Source organism: Eleginops maclovinus, chromosome 7 (genome assembly GCF_036324505.1).
Source record: "Eleginops maclovinus isolate JMC-PN-2008 ecotype Puerto Natales chromosome 7, JC_Emac_rtc_rv5, whole genome shotgun sequence".
Classification (NCBI taxonomy): domain Eukaryota; kingdom Metazoa; phylum Chordata; class Actinopteri; order Perciformes; family Eleginopidae; genus Eleginops; species Eleginops maclovinus.
Genome location: NC_086355.1, coordinates 1769319 through 1795180, shown reverse-complemented (window position 1 = coordinate 1795180; position 25862 = coordinate 1769319). Strand labels below are relative to the sequence as shown.

Genomic DNA, 25862 nt, shown 5'->3' with positions numbered 1-25862 from the left:
TATTTTACCCTGACGTTTGGTGTGAACATACTTGTATATCATGAACCCTGTACAGCACAATTAAGTAATATCCATTGTTGTTTTCAGGACACTGTAAGCTTTCATTAAATGTACAAAGCAGGGATGTCACATGGATGCATGAAAAGTTAGAGGAACATAAAGACAAAAAAGACTAAACGGAAATTCAATGAAATGAATTCAAACAAAACACTTTAATTTGATTATTGTCTGAACCAATTAAAGGTGTGACGTGGCTATACACTGATTGAATGTGGCCTATAAATCAGCAACAAAGATCATGAAAATACTCAGAATTAATTGTTCGTTGACTATAATCCAATAAGAAAATGCTACAGGATGATTTGAGGTTTAAAGAAACTGGACTTTGTGCTTTTATTTTGAAAACACATGAAATGAACACAGCTCTGAAAATGAGATATTATGCAGGCTGCTGGTGGCATTCAGAGTCAGAAACCAGCCTCACCACTCTGTCACTGCCTCATCACACTCCCATATCTCTCGCTCTGCATTAACGTATAATGTCACACACACATATACACACACACACACACACACACACCCCACTATCATTTCCTCCCGGCTGCTGAAAGCCCTCCATCCTCACGGATCAACAAAATATAATTTGTGCCCGTCTGAAACATCCATTTCCTGTTCTGAAAAACCCGCACGTTCCCCTGTCACTGCGGCGTGAGTCACTTTGGTTTAAGAGTAAAAACAAATAAGAAACGGAACAAATACACACTGACTCACTGCGCTGACTCACACATCTGGAATACACCTCAGGATTCAGAGAGGTCTTTGATCGTGTGTGTGTGTGTGTGTGTGTGTGTGTGTGTGTCATGATTCAGCATCCTTCATAGCTACAGTGACATCTGCTGGCTCCAGGCTGTTAGTCTTTCTATCTCTGTGAGGAGCAAACGGATATACCCAGTGACGGAGAGTACATTTAGTTCAAGATGACTTTCAGAAGGACTGGTTTCTTTAAATCGGTAAACAACGAGATATCTGAGGGAGTGCTGGCGACGTTTGTAAGGTAAAGGATCAAACTCTATTATATAAATAGATTTTATGTCATAAACTGAAAGAATATGCAGTTTCTAGACATGCAACTCTACCATTTTCATCAGCAAAATGAAGTATTAGCTTTAAAAAAGGCAATATTTTCTAAATGAAATGCCTGAAAACATTGTAAACCTGCAAATGAAAAAGGCATGCCACTGTATTATAGCTCCTTTTACTTTAGATTTCCACCTGTACTTAATGGAGATAGTCCGAGAGGAAATATTTCTCTAAAAAAAAGGGTGATAAAAGTCTAAAACATTTGGCAGACATTTATTTTAAAAAAGACGTCTAATCTGCAGTACTCAGGGCTCTCACCCATACACCCTTATATCATACATTATTTTTAGGAATTAGTAAAATCATTTGAGTAGAAATCTAATATAGTATTTGGTGCTTCCCGCCAAAATTAGGCCCCGCCCACTTTCAGGTAAAAATAAAAGTGTCTTCATGTCTTAAAGCTGCTAAGTCATATATTGCACCTCAAATAAATCCAGAGGTTCCTTTACTTCCTCTCCAGAAAAAAGGAGAGTAAAGAAAGGATCAGAAATCTCAGTCTCAGTGTCAGCCTGCTGCCTGCCACTCGTCCCCCGCAGACCCACCGGACATCCATCCCCTATTTATTCTCCGTAAGCTATCTCTGCCGTCTGACCAGACATCTGACCCCATCTCCATATCTCTGGACTCAGTAAACCCTTTCTGACCCACAGAGACATTGTTTCCTTGCAGCACTTAAAGGTTTACGGGAGAAATCTGCATTTTGGTTTGAGGGCGCAGAGACCCTGTTACCGGTTTGGACTTAACCCTGGTGTCCAATATTCCTGAATATCGTACTACAGAAGCTGAAGTATCGACACATCTGTTTTAGCTCATTGAACTTCTTAAAGACTGCCACATGACAGGAGATCGTATAAACCCCCTAAAGTCCTCAGCTTTGATATTGTTTTAAAATGCCAACCTCTCAACTCCTCACTTCTGAAGTGGGTGAAAAACACAGCCTGCCAAACTTTATTTTAAAGAATCGTGCATAAATTAAAAAGGCGTGTGATTGGTTGAAGTGGTTTTCAGTCCCAGCCTCCCGTGGTTGTGAAAATGAAATGACTGTCAAGTTATTTAACGCTCCCACACAATGCACGTCAGCCGGCTGCACAAAGGAGCCCTGCAGCAGGTGTTTCAGGACGTCTGGAGAACAGGTCCAGGTGAGGGGGGGGTATTGTTACAGGGCTCTGGCAGCAGAAATCAAAGTGTCATTTCAGTGCGATTAGAGAGAATTATTCATGCCTTCACACCCGCTGACCGAGTGTTCCTGCAGAACGGTTTCACAGCGACTCAATCACACTTACAGGAGCCAAGTGTTTGGATTCTTTGGCATCTTTTTTTTTTTACCTCAGAGCAGAGGTGTCATTTATACTGGGGACGCTGGGAATGCAGAGGACATGTCCCCACCACTTTTTGAAATGTTTTTACAAGTCTAACTACGCAAACACATGTAATAAATAAGTCCACTACAAAGAGTTCCTCCAACAATACACACACACACACACACCTGATTATTTTTCTACAAGTTCTGAATTCTTCATATTTCCGACTATTTTTTCAAAATTAACAAAACAAAAAATGATGAATTCCTACAGGAAATGAGTGACGGTGGTATTGGTTTAAGGCTTGCAGTATGTGGGAACTAAAACAACATGTTAAACCTAACTAAAAACAAAGAGCAAAGAACAGATTTCAATAAGAAATCGCACTAAGATTCAGAGCTTCAGAGTTATATGCAAGGGTGTATTTATCAATACATTAAATCCATCCAACGGTCCTTTCAGAAACATTGAGAAGGAGGCTTCGTTCCACAGCCTGTTGTGCAGCAGGGAGGAGAAAATAAAATGAACGCTCCGCATGTGAACAGGCTGGAGTGTCTGTTGGAGGAGTTGGCTTCAGTTTGTTGGTTGCCTCATCACAGAGAGGGAGTTCATGGCACAAAAACATCAGCTCATTGAGAGGATACTCCACGGCTGCACTTAGAGGTGGAGCGCTCTCTAAAAACGCACCTTGTTTGTTCGAATGCATCAATCTCTAATGTAAAAATAGTGTTTATGTAGAGGGGCATTGTTGTGCAGCAGCAGCAAAGAACACAGATATACTGTGCAAATAACACACAGCCACTAAGGATCCTCAGAAGCCTAAAGTGCACAATGTGATAAATATTACAAATGACCAATACATTTTATTTCCCTGAAGCATCTTAAACATGATGTGTTTTGCATGCTGTTCACTGTATCTCCCTGTAATATTTACAAAATATAGAATAAAGAATATGCATTACAAAACAAATGAACCAGTGTGTCTTTAAAAAGCAAGGTACTTTCAAAAGAATTGAGCAAGAGGAAATTGCACTTGATTGCATTGATAGATTAGTGTCTCTTTAGTTGCATTTTGCAGCTTATTCTCAAGTCAACATGCGATTGCAAGACAAAGTAAACAATTATTCCAACACTTTGTCCATGTCTGCTTAAATACACCTGTATTTTTTACATATGGCAGCCAAAAATCAGAGATAGATCAGACGGTGTGTTCTTCAAGCTTTACTTAAAGACAAAGTGTACTGGAATACCTTCCGCAAAATAAAATTCTGATATCTAAAAGACATTTTAGTCGTATGCAAGTACAAATAGTTGTTCAAAATGTACTAAGACAAAAGAAAAAGGTAGGTCAGTGAAAGAGAGGTAAATCATGTATGCAATCTAGGCTGATACTTTAAAAAAGACAGGAAGGAATCAGAACACAGGGCATTACATGTCAACGTGAACAACACAAAAAGATGCAGCCTGTGCACACAACTGATCACACACACACACACAACCACTTTCCTCAATGCAGCCTCATGAGGATGAACCAAGAAAGAGACAGAACCCAGAGAAAAACACACACACAGCTGATGACCAGAAAAACAACATCACCATGCAGTAAACACCCTGTAGCTTCTCATAGCAGCATAACACATCACAAAGGCACCGCAGCACAGATATAGAAGCATATAAACGCAGAGCAGCAGCAACACACACACATACACACACACACACACACACACACACACACACACACGCTTCTCTGGAGAGCTGAGACCCTCACAGTGAGTGTGTTGTTCGGCCTACCAGTTGAGGGTCCTCCCGGGAAGTCCTCTTTATTCTGCTGAAGGTTGAACTTCTCTGCTGGTTCACTCCTCTCCACCAGTCCACTTTAATGGTCCCAGTACAACCACTTTAATCCACTTTCAGTCCCACTACACTCCTCACAGTTTCCAAACAAGCTATTCGACAGTTGTAAACAGCAGAAAGTCCTCACACACCTGAAAGTAAAGGTCCAGCTGCAGCAGGATCCACCATGATGGACACATGTTAGCCACACTTAGCATGCACCTGTCAGAAGGTGTGTTTGATTTGTGTCTCGGTGGGAGGTGCATTAAGGTGGTGTAACTAAAGGCACTTATTGTGTCGATACGTGATACTGCAACAATATACATTAAGTTCTAGACATATTTCCTCTTTATGTCACTTTTTAAATGTAAATAAGATAGTTGGACCGTTCGTCAACTGCTAGCATCAGCATTGGCGCGACTTCGACATTAGGACGATCAAAATTGCGTGCGAGTTTGAGAGGGGTCCTTAATAATATTAGATCATCAGGTATTTTTGAAATTCAAAACCTATCATAATTATTGAAATATTTATTAAGAGTGCATTATTAAATGTCACTTTGCTTTCTAAAAATGTTTTAAAGTAAGAATCCATAGAGCTTCATAGCTGTATAGCACAGCGTCGTCCCCTCTATTTACATCAAATGGTTCGGTCCGGCACACAATCAAACGTAGAGCAAAATGGGAGTGAAAAAAAAGGAGACCATTTTAACACAGAAGTATTCCACTCTTGTACTTGAATTAAAGTAGATGTACTCAGATATTGTACTTGAGTAAAAGTACAAGTACTCAGGTCTTGTACTTGAGTAAAGTAGAAGTACTTAGATCTTGTACTTGAGTAAAGTAGAAGTACTCAGATATTGTACTTGAGTAAAGTAGAAGTACTTAGATCTTGTACTTGAGTAAAGTAGAAGTACTTAGATCTTGTACTTGAGTAAAGTAGAAGTACTCAGATCTTGTACTTGAGTAAAGTAGAAGTACTCAGATCTTGTACTTGAGTAAAGTAGAAGTACTTAGATCTTGTACTTGAGTAAAGTAGAAATACTCAGGTCTTGTACTTGAGTAAAGTAGAAGTACTTAGATCTTGTTCTTGAGTAAAGTAGAAGTACTCAGATCTTGTACTTGAGTAAAGTAGAAGTACTCAGATCTTGTACTTGAGTAAAGTAGAAGTACTCAGATCTTGTACTTGAGTAAAGTAGAAGTACTCTGATGTGTTTAAACTACAGTAATCTGTTAATTAGACAGTGAAATTAGATTATTGAACACCTTCTCACTCTAAAATTAAGTTTGGTTGAGTCATTTACAGAATATTGCTTTAAATGAATCAATGCTTTGTGGTGTTTCTGTTTACGGTTCTTTAATATCATGATTTTACAGCAGTTTACTGTTCATTTCAAATGTGGTTTTTTTTTTGTACATTTTTTTGTACAGTTTTTGTTTATTTTTAAATGTGCAATGTCTTTTTTACATGCATCAATAAAGCATATCTAATCTTCTCTAATCTGATTATTTATCTGGCCTGTTGCGTTATTTTTATCCATTCATTTACAGATGGAGAAAACGCTTTCAGTTCCTCTTTTACAAACCGACCATTTTCTGAGTTCCTCTTTTCCTCTCCCGTAAATCCTGGCATCATCTGGTCCTTTTTTAGCCGGCTGTAAAGCAAACATGGCGGGGAAACTGAGCTGTTATATTTCAGAAAAGTGTAGATTGTTTACAGAAAGCGTTGCATTGATGTCAGTCCGACACATCAGAGAGGCTTTTGATTTCTCTCAGCTTTGTTGTGACTCATTAGAAATATTCCCCCGCAGGAGACAGGCCCCTGAATGCACCATGTGGACATTTAATGAGGAGACTGTCTTTGTTACGGTGCAGGGATGTGATCGTGACAGATAACAGGCTTCCCACAATGCTTTACACAAAACCCAGCGTGCAGAATGAGACTTCTGCTGTGAAGAAAGCTAAATAACAGATAGCTGCTCTTTGAATGTCTGCTGAACATTAAACTGTCCCGTAACTTCTACATTTATGGAGGCTCAATGCAACACTTTTGATCGCCGTTACAGCAGCTATATTAATACACTAACAGCGTGCTAAATCCTCTTTAAATCTCAAGTGGTTTGATGGGAGTACAGATTGGTTTCTTCATCTGCGATCTGCCATCTGTATCTCACTTCACAGAAGCCCAGAAATGTTCTTCCATGTGTGTCTGGTTCAAATCCAACAGCAGAACTTGGATTCTCTACATTTTTGGCCACAAGTGAAGACAAAAACTTGGGATTTAAGGGATTTAATTAAACAAAGCTATACACTGATCAAGACAAGACATTTCTGTACCCACGCAATATATTTAAAGGTAAAGACCGAAGCTGTCTTTGTGAGAGTGATAAACGTCCCCCTGGTGATGCATTTGGCTATGTTTGGATGTCTCTTGCAGCCTGCTGGGGACAAGAAGACCCACAGAGACGGACAAAAGGCCGCCGTGATCACACCAGAGCCACCCTGTGGGTTTGTCATAGGACTGGTTTGTCTGTCAGCAGGTTTACAGGACAGGTTTGTCCCTGATTTATTATAAAACTACGTGTAAGGTTAGAAAATTGGAGAACCTTATACGTTATATTTTGGATTTCCCATTTCTGTTTTCAAGCTTATCCGATATACACATTACTATTTCTCATTTCAATTATGATTTTAACATTGGCTGAGTTTTAGTTTAGAGATCAAACTTTTTGTTCATTTATATTTTGGATTTTCTGCATTTTTTAAATTATTATCCTATTGTTGTATTTTGTATTCTGAGATTGTTCACACTTTGATCATTTTGCGTTTTTATAATGTTCAACATGAGTTTAGAGCGCAGTATTTAACTTTTAACCTGATACCAGGAAGTGACGAAGGCTCAGTGGAATGAAAACTGTCCAATAAGCACACTGGAGCTGCAGGTGTAAATAAAGACAGATCTTGTTTATTGACTCATAAAACATCCTTCAAACAATAAACGCAAGGTCTCTGTACAACGCTGACTAAGCAGTTTTTATTTATATAGAAAACGTACGAGGGGCCGAGCTTAAAATCACACGGCCCCTTCAGATTTAATGGCAGGTACTCTGGAAAAAAATTACAGCATTCCATCAACAGAATATCTTCAAGCAATAAATATGCATTTATAAATAGTGTAAATTTACATCAAAATAAAAAAAACACAAATCAAAGTTTACTCTTCTGTCTATGTGCAACCCCTTTCTCTCATTTCCTGCCCCCCCCCTCCCCCACCTCAAATAATAATCATCAAAAATAACAGATTTTTAAATTAAAAAAAGGGGGAAATGTTGGAGAATGTGTCAGTCAACTTTTTCACATTACAAAACTCTGTTTCCTGACGAGGGGGGGGTCTATCTAACATACAAAATCTCATAGTGGTGGGTGAGCGGGTGAGGGTGGGGGAGACAAAGCTCTCAAACAGAATAGAAAAATGATCGAGTCAGTAGTTCTTGCTGTGACCAGTTCAAACTGAATATGTACAAAAAAAATTCATCATTTTTTAGGTCTCTGTGGTGGTGGTGGTGGGGTGGGGGGGGGAGGAGGAGCTGCCTCCCTCCTCCAGTCCACCGGAGGGAGGCAGTGTGTTTCCAGGGGTGGGGGGGGGGGGGTTGCATAGACACACAGCTTTTCACGCAGCTGCCGTTTGAGGGGGAGCTACAGAGCGCCGTCTGAGGACTGCCGGCTAACTTCCTGAATATCAGAAAAGAGACGAGGTTTCCGGAGTGTGTGTGTGTGTGTGTGTGTGTGTGTGTGTGTGTGTGTGTGTGTGTGTAGTCCACGGTGGTTTCCAACAGTTAGCATCAGGAGGAGGAAGGCAGGGGGCTCGCCTGCAGAGAAACACACAGGAAGAACACACTTAGATTAGCACACACTCACAGAGGGAGAATTAAGGGGACAGTTCACCCCAAAATTAAAAACCACATCAACCCGTGCTGCTGGAGTGCTGCAGGAATGAGTCCTAAAACCCTAAAAATGAGTCAGCATTGTACCACTTCCTGTACTCTGGTCTGGAAGTCTATGGTTTTCTGGATGTGTTTTTGGTGTTTGGACTGAAGTAAGGTCTTAAAGTTTTAATCTACGACATCAAACACGTACATTAACTGTTTTAAATCAGCTTTTGTTGTCTGTCTGCATCACAGTTCTATGTACTTATAGCCCACAATAAGACCAGGAATTTCCACGGTTCTTTACACCTCAGTAAAATATTTATTGAATTATTTGCATTAAATCAAGTTCAATTATGAGTTCAATTATTAGGTCATAAGTCTTCTCTAGTATCTATTTTATATTGCTGTGAAAACGAGTAAAACCACTGTATTTATTCAAGATTCTCTCAAAACTACATCATGTACCGTCGACCAATACTTGTTTTACTGTATAGAGCTTGAACACACTCGGTTAACGTTAGCAATTAGCTCCTCTATTTAAACAAGTTAGTATGTGCTGCACACAGGGTGCTAACAGCTAATGCTTGCCACCTCTCCTCCTGCACATACTTCTGTTTCACAACGTAGAATGATCAGGGAAAATAATGGGTGCAACACTTCAGTATATTTCGATTTAGGGCTGAACCGTCCCTTATTTCAAAGACTCTCCTATGTGGTTAAGATGCTCCACTCCTCTTGATACTCACGAGTGTGAACTGGTCGTAGACGTGCATCAGGTCCTCGATCTTGTACTGCTCCAGCACCACAAAGTTGTCCAGGTCGGGGCTCCCCCGGCGGGCGCAGTCCTGACAGTGAACCACGTACGTCTTCCTGCTGTTGCTCTCCGTGGTGACGAAGAGCAGGTCGAACACCTCCACCTGCAGACGGGGGAGACAGGAGGGGGGTCAAGGCTCACTCACACAACACGTATAGGAGAAAGCATCTTCAATTCATGCAACAGCTTTCAGAATCCAGTGCTTCCTAAAGAGGATAAGAAGAGGGTAAAAGAGGAGCTCCACGAGGAGGGGGTTTATATCTTCACCTCACAGATGCTGCAGTAATGCGCCGGCTCGCTCTGCGTCCGGCCGTGCCACGCCAGCTCTTTCCCAGCATTCAACAGGAGATCCCTCTGCATCTGACACTGCTTCAGAGTCCGTAGCAAACAATACCTGAGACACACACACACAAAAATAAGGAATCTAAGGATAGTTTTGGATGTTTTACAGCAGTGGAGTGTCAGCAGGAACTAAACCCTGTGCTGCTGTGGACGTACTTTACACATAAAACAATTCTAAATCAGTTTAAGTTTTATGCTAAAAGTAGAATATTTTCATCTCTTTGCCTGTCTGTCAGACAGACAGCTGGAGTGTTATATATTCTCTCTAAAGCTACAGACCTCATTAAAAAATACTGTATTTTACCTAACAGAACACAAACGTTCCTGTTAAAACTCGGTGTCGATTAGAATCTGTATGAACCATTTAAAAAAACACCAGCAAACAAGGAAGAAGTATACCAGCTTTTCCTATTTTCTGAGAGGTTAAATCCCCGTTTGTGTGAATGCAGTCTGGTTGCTTTCAAGAAAGAATAGCTTCAGTTAGGAAACATACACCTGTGGCAAAGTAAGCGGAACATATTCTGTATTATTCTTTTTTAGTAGGTTACACTTTCTTTGCTGCCGCCGGTGTCCACAGAAGACCATTGACTTCTATCCAATCCTCCAAACTGGGGCGTGCTACTCTGGACTACAGATCAGTCTCTCATGAAACCCCCACTCTAAATATCTCCAAAATGAAAAGAGAGCGTCCTCACTTGATCATCTCGAAGAGCCGGTGGTCGGACACCTTGATGTTCCTGGCCATGTTCCAGGAGAGGTGGATCATGGGAACGATGGATTTGACGCTCTGCAGTTTGTTCCACTCGTAGCGCTCCACGGCCAGCTTGTACTGATGCGCTGAGGACAGGAACCAGAGAGGAGAGCATTATTTAATCAGCTGATTATTTAAGTTATGCACGGAGCAACAAGCACGACATGAGCAGTGTGCGAGGATCACTTCAAAGCACTTTGTACTGCAGGGGGGAGGACAGAACTGAACTGTTTTTTGGATTGTGCATTTTCCTGGAGTTGTGCTTCATCATGAGCACCACAAGTTAAAAAGCGAGTGGGAACTGGTGTTTCTCCAACTTAGGTTCACAGAGCCTGCAACTGTAGCTTGCAGGAGGATGGGTTTCTCCCCCACGCTCTGCTTCACCTAAGCGTGCAGCACGGTAACGAGCACCAGCATCCATGAACACAAACATAACGTGTCCACAAAACGTCTCTTTCAGCTGGTTCGGATAAAGTCAGTTGTAAACTATAAGGAAAGAAAGCCTCATTCTGCTGCAGGAACTGAAGGAAAGGCTTGTTTGAACGTGTCTTTAAACACAGCTACCATCATATCCTCATCCATCAAATGCACTTCTTAAAAAAGCTATTATGCTCCCTCAGTGTTTTCTCCACATGCAGATTCCTCTCGTTGTACGCCTGTCAGTCTGAGCGTTGAAGCTCGTTATGACAAAGTGTGAGATGAAGAACTAAACACAGCGCATGTCACGGTGCACGGCTACTCTGTCACACAGCGGGGGTGACACGATGTCTGGAAATCTGTGTCAAAGAATCAATTAAAACACAAGAAGGAGGCAGCGACTTCCCGCCAGAAACAGACTAATTAAAGCATCGTCCTACCGGTGAGGGGCCCCACGTTCCAGGCGATGTTGTTGCACCAGCCGATGGCCTGCACCCAGTGGATGGTGCCGGTGTTCAGCCACACCAGGTCCCCTGGTCTCTGGATGAAGCGGTACACGGGTACGTTGCTCTCGTACAGATCCTCCAGGTTGGGCCACCACGAGCCCATCAGGAAGTTGATGTTGTTCCTGAGAGAGGAGGAGACATGCTGTCAGCTCTGGAGAGCGAACCAGAGAGGAACAGGTAGTGTAATGTCTGGAGCCGCACCTTTCACAGAAGTCGTTGATGACGCCCCAGTACGCCTCGGGGACAGCGAACCACTCGCAGTCTCCAGGACCGATGTTGATGTTTACTGAGCAGAAGTTGTTGTTCTCCTGGTGGCCTGCAGGGGAGAGGATGGTGTTACTAACTGTAGGAACACATTGCATTAAAGCTCTATTTCAAGCTCTACTCTCCGATTTAAAGGACGATCGAGCTGATTGGTCAGTAATATGAGAGAATAGCTATGACAGAGTGGCAAGCATGACTCAATTCCTCAACAACCTGACGTATTTGGGCACAAAATCACATATAAAACACATCAACAACATTTGATAGTCGTCTCTAACCCTAACTCTAAACCTAACACACCTGGACAAGTAACGAGGGACAGCAATTATCCCAAAATCAATTAGTGGAACTTAAAGAATAAAGAAAAATCCCAAATCTTACATACATTACATTTATTGCCGAGCCCCCTCCTCTAAATACAGATTCAAAGCTCCATTACAGCATCGAACCAGGGGCGGAGAAACATCAGAACTTTAACTCAACAACAACAATTCGTTCTGATCGATTAAACCATCATGCTTAGAAAAACATTTAAGACTTTAACACGTAAAGTTCAATATGAAGGATTTTGTTCCTGATATTCAAGTACTTTGAGGCCCCTTGTGTGAGTTTCTTCTCCCCCCCCCGGCCCTGTACCTGGCGTCCTGCTGCCGGGAACCTTCATGTAGAGCTGCACGGTGTTCATGCCCAGGATAGTGTGTCCGACATGACTCAGCAGATTCCCGGCCGACACGACACGAGCGAACGCCGGCAGCTTAGACAACTCCTGCAGCTGCTGCTTCCACCTGGGGAGGGACGGGTGCACCAGGGTTAACAAGGGACAGGTATATACTTTATATAAAGAGAGGAGGGTCTGGGGAGGGAACTCACTTCTTCTCGTCGGACAGGTCGATGTTGGTGCCGAACTTCAGGTGTTTGAACGAGCCTTTCCTCCGTCGCAGCGCACTGAGAGGTTCATTTAGTTCATTACAGATCAAACATGCTAATTAATGACCGCAAACAAAAGTAAGAGCAGGCTGGAAGCAACAACAGCTGCGTACATACAGGAGACGTAAAGGAAGAAATCTCACCTGTCCGATGACGCTGCGTCCGTGTCTACCTCCTTCTTCTTCTCGTTCTCCTCCTGTCACCATAAAACACTCATGCATAAGAAACCTTTAGAGGAAGTCCTCAGAAGCTAGCTAAAAGCAAATGCAGAACAGTTTAGATACGATCTTTGACAGGAACTCCCGCCCTGGTTGCATATTCATATTCTGTCTGCATAGTGTCCCCCCCCCCCACACACACACACACACACACACACTGACCCTCAGGGACTCCTGGAAGGACGAGGCCTGGTACTGGGCGTATTTGATGACGGTGGTGTGCGAGCGGCTGCTCTCACAGCGCCACATCTTCTTGCTGCCGCTCGGGTCCCAGTTCTCGTCGCCGGGCTGAGCCAGCTGAGTGCGTACCTCCACCAGGTGGTCGGGGTTTGCCTCCACCAGCGTCTTCGTGGAGAACAGACCCAGATCTGAGGGGAGGAAGGAGAGGATAGTTGAGCATTGTTTTCGCCGTGTAGCTCAATCAGTACAGCTGTGGTGCATTATTGACACTAGACTCGAATGACCCTCCACTTCAGAGAGAGTCTAGTGCTCACTTTTGCTCTTTCAATAAAGACAGACAGTAATCAGTGTTGAGTAATCTGTGGGAACCTTGTGTTTTTAGAAAATGTCTTTAAGGTCTTCATCTTGAATCTAATTTGAAAAAGGTGGCTTTACTTTGATGCAGTAAAGAGATGTTTAACAGGGTCATTTAAAATGCAGTACCCTTCCCGCACCTTCAGTAGTGCACCAGTGTCTGAGTGTTTGTTGTCGTCCTTGTTGTTCTGTGTTTGTTATTATTACATAAGTCTTTAACAGCTAAACAGAGTCAAGCTGCAGATTACAGGATTACATAACACAGCTGCAGGTCTTTTTGGAACAGAAGAGCAGATGTTTGTTCATCTAGTTCTCCGCTGCCAACAGGTGCAGTAACTGCTTCCATATGCAGGTGGTGCTGTTGTCATACATGTCAAATGGAATCACACACACAAACACACTCACACACTCTCCATGATCACAGAGACACACCCACAGAGCCATGTGAGAGTGGAAACACACATCCAGCTGATCGGCCTTTCCAATGTGTGTTTTCTGCAGCTGGATCTCAAAGAGTTGGTTTATATTTTTTAAACACAAGTCTAAGTAAATGAAATGAATTCATAATGAGTTTATTTACTTAATTAAAGCCTCTAAATAATTGGAATATTAGAATTATTGTTCTATCCTTTTTTAGTTTTCCTATTATTTTATTCTATTTATTAATTGTGTATTTTTTCTGTCTAACTTTTAACAAGTGTGTTTTTTGTTTTGAATTATTTTATTGTATTTATTATTTCACTCTTTACATTTTCCCGTGCACTTTGAGCTGCATCCTGTGTTTGAAACGAGCCTCAGAATTACATTTTATTATGAATAATATTACAATAATACCGATTGCATAGAAAACCCTGGCCCTCTGATATGTATTTACCTTATTTAACTGTGTATTTGTTTTATATTTTAATGTCTTTATTTCTGTTTTATTTGCACACGTGACATTTGAAAATCAGCTGAAGGAAGCAATGCTCACAGCTGTTCCATCCAACACAACCAAAAAACACATGGAGCAGCTGGCAACACAGAAATGCACGTTTCTATTCAAGCAGCTCTCTGCAGACTCGTACCCAGTTTGAGCGCTCCTGCCAGTCCTCTGATGACGGTGACGGGGTTGGAGGGGTTGGTGCAGAACTGATGGAGGGGGGGGAAGAAGGCGTCCCTCTTGTTTTCCAGCTGCATGTCAGAGAATCAGAGGTAAGTTAACTCCACACTCACGATGCTATAAATCTAACAGGAACACGTCTCCTTCTACGGCGCGGCAGCAGCACTCACATAAATACTGGGCGTCGGGGGGTTGAGCTTGTCCTTTGGCAGTGGAGGGAGACGGTGCGCGGGGGGGTCGCGGAGGAGGACATTTGTCCAGGATGATGCTGCTCGTCGACAGGCCGTTCTTCCCCAGGTTCCTGCACACAGAGCGGGGGGGAGAGGTCAGAGAATCGGCTCTGGAAGAGACATTTTCCAGGAGTAGCACAGTGTGGGTCACAGGCCAATTAACACCTCATTTGAGAGTCCTAATTGGACAACTCAAAGCTGTTACCGGGTATTCATTAGTCCGGTTTGATGCAATTGTCACTTCATCTTTCACTCAAAGCCGGATTATTTTACATCGTTTCACTGAGCTTCAACACACATAACAACAACACTAGTGTTGTAGTCAAGACCACCTTAACTGAGAGGTTGAGAGGTTGAGACCGAGTCAAGACCAGAACCAGACTAGTGTGAATCCAACACTACATAATACATAGGGAAGTCACATTAGTGGTTGCATTTGAATCAGAGCGTTTTGCATCCAATCACATCCCCACACACAGCCGTGGTCTTGACATAAATTCTTGATCTGATATGTCCCCAAGACCAAGACCTTTAAATAGTGGTCTCGATAGCGGTACTGCAACACTAAACAAAACACTTGCTGCACAGTGATTGGACACTGGGAGTTTGCAGAATGAAGAGGTTAACACTCGGTTTCCCCTGTCGCCTCATGTGATTGATTTATGGCGCAATTAGTGTGTCAACCATTGCTCAACCAAAAGGGGAATAGGAAAGCACTCTTATCGGATGCCTCTTTAAATTAAAAAGCAAAAAGGACTTTCCACAGACCAAAAACCATCACACAACATCAAGGATAGAGCACATCTCAGTCTCACACACACACACACACACTAGAGTGCTTTAACGGTGCTTTTGTTAATAATACCCCCTGAAAAGTTCAGATTAGGACAGGTGTGTATAGCTGATTAAATTGCATAATAGACTTTAAGAAATCCCAAAACAACCAAAACATGGCCATAAAGTCCGAGTAAACACACAGTCTCACACACACTTATTTAATGCACGGTCTGACTCGGATCACTCCTCACCTGCACGCTTTGAGCACCTCACTGGAGCTGGGGTAGATGGACACCGAGGACCAGGGGGCCAGAGCAGCGGCGGGGGGGCGTCTCTGAGCTGCAGGAGGCTCCACCGTCACGGGGCTCTGCGAGTCCTCGGGGCCCTTCCCGTTGAGCGTGGGCCCCCGGCTGCTGGACGGACTGTTAAGGCAGGAGAGGCTGCTGGAGGAGTGGGGGTCCGCCGCTGGGTGGACGTTGTTGATCTTCTCCGAGGAAGCCCCCCCGTGGTGACTGAAGTTATTGTTGTCATCGTTACTGGCTTGTCCTTTTAGCAAGGCTGAGAGCTGAGGATTGTCGGGGGAGCTGTCCGTCACCCGCGGCTGGACGTGATTAGTCGATCCCTGCGCGGGGGCGGGACTTAGGGGCGTCCCTGCGGAAAGCCTGACGGAGGCCTCCGGACCTGATGGCAGCGCGCCGCCGTTGGTGGCCCCTGAAGGCGTGGCGTCTTTGGTGTGGACCCCTGAGGTAGTAGCACCGTGGGGGGGCGAGGACAGGTGGTTAGGGGTGGTCTGCGGGGAGGTGGGGGACAGGGAGGAGGCGGAAGAGGAGGCAGTGCAGGGACCGGAGGAGGAATGTCCGACCTGATTCAGAAGTCCAGAGGAAGAGAAGGAGGTGTGAGGGGGAGGGGGAGGAGGAAGAGAAAGGGGGTTCTCCATTGGGACCTGCCGAATGAGAACCTGGACCTTTGTGAAGCCCCTGGAGGAGAGGAGGGAGGGGAGCACACCGTGAGACATGCTTTCAATAATGCAAACAGGACTTTTTAAACACCATAAAGAAGTTATTAGGAGAAAGTAAGACACAAAGAACCCCCCCGTTTTTACCCCAGCAGAGGGCGGGGTCGTACCTGAGTGGTAGTGCTGCGCTGCTGGCTCCTCCACCCGTCCTCTGCAGCGCTGGGACTGCTGCTGCTGGGGAGGCCGGCGGCGGTGCAGGGGTGAGGTAGAGAGTTCTGCTGCGGGTAAGGCACGTTTCCGTTGCTCGCACCCCCGCCACCTCCCGGTCCCGCGCTGTGGTTTTTGTCCTGGTGTCCAAGCGGCCCCGCGGAGGAGGAGGGACTCGACGAGCAGGATCCATTGGCCGTGGGCTGGGAGGGGGCGCTCGGGGGCCGGAGGGCTGTGTGGTTGAGGGGGGAGGTGCGGGGGAGGCCGGCGTTGAGGTGAGACAACTCGGACAGAGGGCCGTTGGGGAGGCTGGGTCGAGGCTGCCCCCCCGCTGCTGCCTGCTGCTTCGTCTGAAACACACAGGGACGCTTTAGCTGTGAAGAGACAGGGTGAGTTTCTATAAACGAGCTTCTTATTATATTATATTATATCTATATATATATAAAGATATATATATAGATATAATATATATATTATATATATAAAGATATAATATATATATATCTTTATATATATATATTATATCTATATATATATATATTATATCTATGGTGTCCCATGCAGCCGTCCTGACAGAAAGCCTTGCACCCAGTTTCTTTTTTTCTGAGCACACTTTTGTTTTATGCCTCCAAACCGAGCGGAAGAATTTTACAACTTCTCAGAAAAGTTACTGCAGAAACTCAAAGAGAGGCTTGTTTTTGCCGGTCTATCCTTACTCTAATATATAGGATGGAAACGATCATAACAAAGATCACAAATTGAGAGTCAATTGGCCGTGCTTGAGTCCTTGTCGCTCTATGGCTTTCAGACTGAGCGGTGAGAAAGCAGATTCATACAGTGTGAGAACAAGCTTCTCTTTTTATTGCTTCTGCTTTAAATATACGTTGAGGTCTGTCAATCAAAAGCGGTGATTCATCAAAACATAAGCAGACATACTGGAGCGTTGAGTAGCAGATACAGGTTTCTATTAATCCGTTTAGTAGGATGAACGGTGCCGGTGTGTACCTGCTGCTGATGCTGCTGCATGAGGGTGAACTGCTGCTCCAGCTGCTCCAGCATCTGCACCTGGGGGGGCTTGAGGTTCGCTCGGTTCGTCCGCAAGTGATCAAGGTGCTGCACAATTACACCAGAGTTAATGATGCAGCAGCTCACAGTCAGGTTTAATCAATGCATGCTGAATATTATTGTGCAAGGAGGTTATTTTTGGATGTGAAAGCACGAGTTCCTACCTGAAGCTTCTGTTGCGTCAGGTACCAGCTGGGGATCTGCTGCTGGGGGGGGCTGTTTGTCAGTGACTCTGCAGCACCCTGAGAAAAGACACACAACACAACATCTCACACCACGGCCCCCCTTCTCTATAATCCTGCAGGATATCAGTGTGAGGGTTGGATCTGTACCTTAGCCGGGCTGGCGGTGCGTTTCCTCTTGGCAGGACTGGCCTGAGGGTCTGTGTGATTACTGTCCTCCCCCTTACAGGCCTTTAGAGCCACAACAGACACAGAGAGTGAGGACATGCTGGACTAACAACAACAACAACAAACTCTTAACTTCTGCAAAGTACAGTTCAAATTCGCTCTAAAGTGGCGTTTCAGACAGGATCAATTTGATGCTACATGAACAGCTTTAAAATGTTGCATTATGACAATACTCTGATGATACGGTGAGTTTTATCACCTTAATCCAATTGAGAGAGGTCGATTAAGGTCATAATTAGGGCTGCACAATTACAATTGCAATATTATCTAATGCAATATTTAAAAGGCAGTAATTGTGTTTGCAATAATGTTTGAACATATGCCAAAAACAATAAAATCATAGAAATATTATTTTAATAATACAAAAAATATAAATAAAAATCCAAATTATTAAAAAATATTATCTATTTATTATTATATTATTTTGTATTATTAAATATTTAAATAAAACAATGTAAAAGAAATTAAATGCCCTTTAATATTGCGAAATCAAATTTGAAATGGCAATATTAAAATAAATGATACAAAATAATATGTTTATTAATTGTGCAGCCCTAAATATAATCAGAGTACTCATGCTGTGACGATGCAACATTAGTTAGTTGCATTAGCCGGGGGTGTTTGGACATGCAGACACTGGTTGTTTACACATGATCTAAACTGTGATGGGTTGCAACATCAATTTTGTTTACAGATAACATTTGATTGTTTATAAAAAGTACATTTCTGTTACTCCTGTTTGTTGATTAGATCAAGCAAGTGATGAGAAGCATGTTGCTGGTTGCCAAAAGAGGATGATGTGTTGGATAATTGTGCATGAGAACAGATCAGGCGAGGAAAATAAGAGGACTAAATAAAACTGATATGTTGATGGTAGGGCGCCGCTAACATTTGAATTAGCTCCAACAGTTTTTATACTAAGCATGCATTCCCAGCCGTGCAGTTCGTATATTTCCAACGACTGCATTAGATCTCTGCAACGAGGATAAGAGCTGTGGGACAACAAGCCCCGTGTGACATGAAGCAGATCTATAGAGTGGTGCAGGAATGAGTCATAAACCCTGGAACTTCGTCTCGAGGTCAATGGTTTCTGAATGTGTGTTGGTCCTGAAATATGGCCTGAGGTTAAATCAAGCTGGAGATATTTTTGTTAAACGTCACTAAATACCACACTTTTAAAAACAGCGGTTGTTAACAAGTTTCTAAATGAGACGACTAAACGTCAACATTAACCTCCTTTAGCTTAGTGGTGGTGAGGTGAAGTCATGTGACCGTGCTGTAGTTCCTTTATAGCCCAACATTAGCCTCCTTTAGCTTAGCGGTGGTGAGGTGAAGTCATGTGACCGTGCTGTAGTTCCTTTATAGCCCAACATTAGCCTCCTTTAGCTTAGTGGTGGTGAGGTGAAGTCATGTGACCGTGCTGTAGTTCCTTTATAGCCCAACATTAGCCGCCTTTAGCTTAGCGGTGGTGAGGTGAAGTCATGTGACCGTGCTGTAGTTCCTTTATAGCCCAACATTAGCCGCCTTTAGCTTAGCGGTGGTGAGGTGAAGTCATGTGACCGTGCTGTAGTTCCTTTATAGCCCAACATTAGCCGCCTTTAGCTTAGCGGTGGAGACTTGAAGTCATGTGACCGTGCTGTAGTTCCTTTATAGCCCAACATTAGCCTCCTTTAGCTTAGCGGTGGAGACTTGAAGTCATGTGACCGTGCTGTAGTTCCTTTATAGCCTAACATTAGCCTCCTTTAGCTTAGCGGTGGTGACTTGAAGTCATGTGACCGTGCTGTAGTTCCTTTATAGCCTAACATTAGCTTTTTAAATACCATTGGCTTTTTGTGGAGGGAACCATGGAGATGCTGCCTTCAGGGCCCACTACAAAGATCATCAGTGCACCACTCTATGAAGATCAACTACATTCTGGTAATTGGATTATTTTAATATGGGCCTTGCTCTAATTCCTGCATACAGTTCCCCCTTTGCAGAATCAGAGCAAGGCCTCAGCTTGATCAGTCCTCATATATGTTATGTTCAGGTAATTTGCACGTGGTTGTATTCTCTGGTAAAGACTGGGTCTCACCTGCTGTGCCTGTGCAGTGTTCAGGGCCCCCTGCCGGGACGTGAGCTCAGCAGGAATGGGTAGGCTCCACGCCTCCTCAATACTAGGAAGCATTTTACTCTTATTCTGCAGACTACCTGGCTGTTGGTTACACAACTGAGCCTAGGAGAAATTGTGTAAGACACAGGCTTTTAGTGCTGAACTGGACAAGAACAAAAGCCACTACAGAGACCCCTGAGAGGTGAGTGTTTGCAGAGTATAACAGAAATGTTCAATGCCATGAAGGTATGCTTTACAATTACACATGAGAAAAATGTGTTTAAAACACACCAATATGAATCAGTATTCATATCTCAGTGGTCACAAATCAAAATGATAAAAAGCAGATATCTTTGGCAATAAACACAGCACTCACACACACACTCAGACTCACACACACAAATACTGCACAACAGCTAACACACACACACACACACACACACACACAGTGCTGGTTGATTAAACAGTCTAGTTGCAGCTCATAGAGTCCTATCATGAATCAGGAAATATTAAATACCACAAAGTTTTATGTTAGAAACGTATAGTTGGGGTCTCCAGCTCATACAAACTGCCGGATGCTAACGTGCATATGTTGGGCAGTTTACACAATTAGCATAAGTTGTGCTAATTAGCATACATTAGCAGTATAGATATGTGGACTATAGTTAAAAAATGCCCGAATTGGACAGTTTTGGAGAATTTTCGGAGGTTATGGAGGATGCATTGTCCCTTTCTGACATTTTCAGGATCAAATATGGAAGTTTCAACTAGAAAGTGGGAATATTGGGACTGATTTTGACACATTTTGGATTGGACAGATTGCATATTTATTTAGAGGAAAAAACTTGTATTTATATCCAATGGTTGCAACACTACTCGTGGTAGTCAAAATCAGTCCAACGAAAGTACAAATACGGTATAAAACTGCTATATTTGGTCCTGAAATGGATCCAGAATCCTCAATTTCCCCCAAAAACACTCCCAAAACTAAGCTATAATTCTAATTAACACAACACTTATCTAACATATGCAGGTTAACACCCCACAGTTTCTATGTGCGGAGGATCAGTTCTATACATTTCTCACATAATCCTTTGGGTCTGGGTCCACGGTGACCGCAGTGCGAGCCTACCTGCAGCAGCTTGATGCGCTGAGTGAGCGCTGCCGTGTTGAGGCAGGCTTTGCTGCGCGTGGCGTTGATGTAGCACTTGATGGCGTCGTGCGGCTGCCCGCAAGACTCGTACAGGGTGCCCAGGTCCATCCAGGCGGCGGCGTGGCTGTGGTCCAGCTGAACGGCACAGATGTAGGCCTGCAGAGCATCCATAGGCTGGTTCTGCTGCTGGTACAGCACCCTGCAGGCAGAAAGGGGAGGGGATGCTCTGTCATCTTGCAGGATTCAAGTCTCTATCTTTCTGAGGCATCCCAACTCTCAGAGGACATACCCTAACCTTAATTTGTCTATCTATAGATCGTCTCGTACCGCTTCCTGTAGCCACTGGCGCCCTGAGCACACTGCACCCTTCAACAGGTTAATTGGGGTTTCTGCATCCAGTATTCGCCGTCTTTCACCGATAAAGTGTGACACAAAGTCTGCCTTTTTATTGGCTAACCCTGCAGCGCATACACACATTTGTTCATATTTCCTCACTTTTTTACCCAATCTGTGACAAATCAGTACGTTTACATCCACAGACAAAGGTAAGTTAGGCAAGAGGAACATTATTAACCAACTCCAGCTGGTGAAATAATGCAGAAAGAGAGTCTCCAAAACAAGTCATGGATGGATGTTAGCACACTTTATGACCCATTTGATAACAAACACATTATCCGTTCAGTTTTAGGCTGTCTTCTTACCCTATGGAGCACCAGGTGTCAGCACTGGCCTCTGACTTATCGATGGACTGACGGTAAGAGATGAAGGCATCCTGCACCTTCCCTATACTGGAGTAGCACCTGGAGGGAGAGACAAGGCTTTAGATACGAGAGACAAAAGCATGGTTAACTTCTGATAGCATGCAAACATAAAATGCGGTTTGACTAGAGGATATGAACTTTGATAGGGTTATATATCCCCAGTTTTTCTATTCTATTCTTTAAATTAGATGTATAAAAGCAGACCATACAGCGCCGTACTTTTAAATCTTTAAGCACACTTTGATGCTAAGTACGCTTAGAGACACAGATTCAACTTAAAGCTTTAGTTGTCTCATTTAGAAACTTAACAGACCTTATTTCTACTCGTCTTCAGACTAAAAACATGTTCAAAAACTAATTACTAAAATGGTAACTCATTTCTGAGTTGTAGGACTCATTCCTGCACCTTTCTATTGCATGCACCAACAGGAGTTGAGTTGGATCAGATAAACACAGGTAGAGTTAAGCGTCTGAATTCAAAGACACAATATGCAATAAGAAGGTTAGACACGGAGGAAACCTTCAGTGAGAATTCAGTGCAACGAGTCGACTGTCCAAAGCCGATGCATGCATGGATTATTCCCTTAGCATCCCTACCATCAGCTCTTTGATCATTGAATCAACACATCGATCCAGATTGATTTTGGTATCGATCCATGCATCAAATCACCACTTCTAAACCAAACCCAATGACCTGCTGCACGACTCTTCTTCAACCTACTCACATACAACATTATTGAGCACCTGGCTGTGACCACTGCACAATAGAGCTTTTCGAGCTGATTCTGTACAACGCTCACACACAAATTGAACAAATGAACACATTTGCAGCCCTGCACAGCCATAAAATACAACCTCAATGATTATAAAACAGCTTGAAAGGATCTTAAATGAGTTGGAAACTCAACGGTTGCAGGTCAGCAACACTGAAGCATGCATGTCAAACAGCACTCACAGGACAGAGATGAAATGTAGATCTTCCAGTTAAATATGCATTGGCAGTAGGTGTGTTTTTTTGCAGTTGAGTTACACCCCAGCTCCTGAACTACATCCTATAGTGAAGTGGTTCGTATAAAGCATGACAGTGAAAGGAGGGGTCACTGAACAGAGGGTCATACTACATGTATGTGTGCAGGAGACAACAGAACAACACCGCCATGCAGCGTTTTAATAACCAGGATGTAGCCAAGCCTAGCTAACACCTAAAAAGGGACAGCATGGACCTCGAGGGGGGGGGGTGTGTATGCTTATCCGCTTCAATGCATTCAGTGTGTTATTTGCCCCCCAGGAGAAACCAGATTCAAACGGTGCAGGAAAAGGAGAACTTGTGTTGGGCTGAGGGTGCACCAACAACAGCTCACATAGCACAGATATGATCACTGGCAGGCCTCTAGGTAAAACAAACAGTGTAATCTGGACACACACACCACACACACACACACACCACACACACACACACACACACACACACACACACACACAAGTTCCTTACCTGCCGAGAAAGTACCAGGACTGGCCCGAGTTTGGGTCTGCTTCTAGAGACTTCTGCAGACACTGGATGGCATAGCTGTCCTTGTTGCCTTTATCCCCCAGCTGCTCCACCGTGTGATGCATCCAGCCTGGAGGAGGACAGGGAAGGGATCAGGGGCTGAGACATGGAGATCAAACACCACTTATACAACATCTCAAGCTCCTAAGGTAGCACCAGCGTACTGAGTGGAAGGCCTTGCATGCAACTGCAGAATGAGGCCCAAAGCTAAAACAGGTAAGAGTTTTGAAATCCGTCTGATGTGCAAGTGGATCAGATTAGTGGTGTAGCAGTTATGGAATCTTAAGGAGCATACTTGTGAATTCCCCAAGTTTTAAATTGGGATTACAGGCTTGGCTAAGAATACAGTTAAATAGAGGCTCCTTCTTCCTATCAAAGTGGCAGAAATGCTTGACTGCTAAATTATAAATTACCCAGATCTGCTGCATCCAATCGACCCATACATTAAGTCTTCTGGTGTTTCCTCCCCATTCTCCCTTTCACAATAAAAGCCCTAGAAATGACACATGGTTTACCAGAACCACAAAGATGCACCTCCAAAAAAATACCTAACTTTATCTGTACCGTGGCAGCAGAACAACCAGGGTAATAAAAGGAGTCCCTTTGATGGAGGAGATAAAGATCCTCTTCCAACCGTAGATAACACTGATAAACAAAACAAGCGCCCCCTCCTCCTACAGCTCTACAACCAAAGATGGGGGGGGCTGTTCCACACACACACACACACAGCCTTACAGCCTTTAACACCTCCCCCCTTCTCCACTACAGGAGTGCAGAAACACACACTGTGCAGCGATGGGTAATTTACAGCACATTAACAACCGCTCAGAAAACACACAAACACACACACACACACACACACTACACCTGTGGCAAGCTACACAGGTCGCCATGACAACCTCTGCAAGCTAGACTGGGAATGGTTGTAAGAAATGGGAGAGGGAGGGAGGGGTCTACACAGGGGAGGAGAAATCTCTCTGCATTTGCATGGGAAAGTGTGTGTGTGTGTGTGTGTGTGTGTGTGTGTGTGTGTGTGTGTGTGTGTGTGTGTGTGTGTGTGTGTGTGTGTGTGTGTGTTTAGATATAACCTCCTAGCTGCCTCTATAGTTTCTGAGCTGGGATATTGAAGGTGATCTTAAAGAGTAGTTGATGCATCTGCACAAAAGCAAACCCTTCTGTCTCAAAGCACTGCCTACAATTTCAGAGAAACCACCAGAAGAAATGATCCTCTGATACACAATTGGAGCTTCCTCATATTTGAAAACAGGTACTAAACACCCTCTCACAGTTCAGCAGAATAATGCAGTACATGCACAACACTGTAGATCTACAGCGTTACATTGAAGTGTGTTTGAATCTGGAAAGCTACCCTTTAATTTCAGCCAAAAGCAGCTGACTGTTGCTCTGAAGACAGACCTGCATCCTCAAGCATCCTACTTTACAAAGCATTGCATATGTTTACAGGCTGACACTTAAGACACTTAAGAGAGAATGCAAAAGGCATGAAAACACCAGCTGCATCACCTCTCTTTTGCTACAGGACTGTCATGAACGCCTTCTTTGTATCGAAAAGGTTCAACGTTTAATCCTAGTTTAGAAATTCAATGTCTTAAATAAAAAGGTGAATGCTTCGCAGCTTTTTTTCTGTCAGTTAATTGTGTTTAATGCCTGTGTTTGTGCACATAAGCATGAGGCTACACTGGTGTTTTTGTATTACACTACTTGATGACTCACAGAACAGTTATTGAAATAGAAATTCAAACATCAATCCAACACGACGGAGTGATATGCACGTGTGTGTAGCTTCATGTTAGTTAGCAAAAACACACATGCAATTTGCACTTGGGGGCATGTGTGTGGACAGTGTGGGGGAAGGGAGCAGCAGAAAACAATGCTCTGTTTGCAGCGCACACACACACACACACACACACACACACACACACACGCTCTGAAAGCCGGCAGAAACTATGTGAAATAAGAGATGACCACAAATCCACAGCATGATGCAATTCCTCCCTAAACATTACAGTATTATGCATGATCACTTCCTGAAGCCATACACACACATTTCCACATGTGCAGAGGACAGTATGAGCCAATAAGAGCGGAGGACACTCACCCAGTTGTTGCAGAGTGGTCGCCTTCACCTGAGCAGGAAGACTCTCCGTCTGCAGCAGACTGTCATACGCTTCCTTCGCCGCTCTGTATTTCTTCTGCAGGGGGAGAGAGAAAAACGAGGGGACGAAGAGTTGAGAGCCAGACAGGAGGGTCAGGGTTTTATGGTTCTTTCTGGACGGACACAAAGAGTCTTAAGACCTCCTCACACTCGTAATGCCCAGCCCCACACACACACACACACGGGGGAGGGTCAGCGAAGAAGAGGACAGGCCAGACTCAACACGTCTGGCAGGTTTAAGTGTGTGTGTGCGCGCACGCTTTGTGTTTTGGGGAAACCTGATCTGGTCGGAGGTGAGCCCAGTGTTTGTTTTAACTCGCCGACCTCGCTGACCTTGGTTCTGAACCCGTTCGTGGAGGTGAGTGAGTGTGTGTGTGTGTCCTCAGACTGAATGTTCTCCTTATCAGCTC

At 43.7% G+C, this 25862-nt stretch overlaps 1 protein-coding gene across 1 annotated transcript in view; it reads right to left on the bottom strand.

Moving 5' to 3' along the window:
* Positions 1–7216: 7216 nt before the first annotated feature.
* kdm6a (lysine (K)-specific demethylase 6A) overlaps positions 7217–25862 on the bottom strand; it is a 39482-nt gene continuing 20836 nt past the window's right edge. The window contains 24 exon segments of the mRNA XM_063887545.1: positions 7217–8142; positions 8949–9119; positions 9284–9410; positions 10054–10195; positions 10967–11154; positions 11234–11348; positions 11933–12081; positions 12167–12241; positions 12367–12419; positions 12604–12809; positions 14043–14148; positions 14248–14289; positions 14291–14378; positions 15336–15989; positions 15991–16061; positions 16210–16596; positions 17252–17359; positions 17476–17553; positions 17644–17724; positions 19796–19936; positions 20946–21165; positions 21668–21766; positions 23220–23346; positions 25396–25489. Coding sequence (XP_063743615.1) covers positions 8116–8142; positions 8949–9119; positions 9284–9410; positions 10054–10195; positions 10967–11154; positions 11234–11348; positions 11933–12081; positions 12167–12241; positions 12367–12419; positions 12604–12809; positions 14043–14148; positions 14248–14289; positions 14291–14378; positions 15336–15989; positions 15991–16061; positions 16210–16596; positions 17252–17359; positions 17476–17553; positions 17644–17724; positions 19796–19936; positions 20946–21165; positions 21668–21766; positions 23220–23346; positions 25396–25489 — 3549 coding nt within the window. The 3' untranslated portion in view covers positions 7217–8115.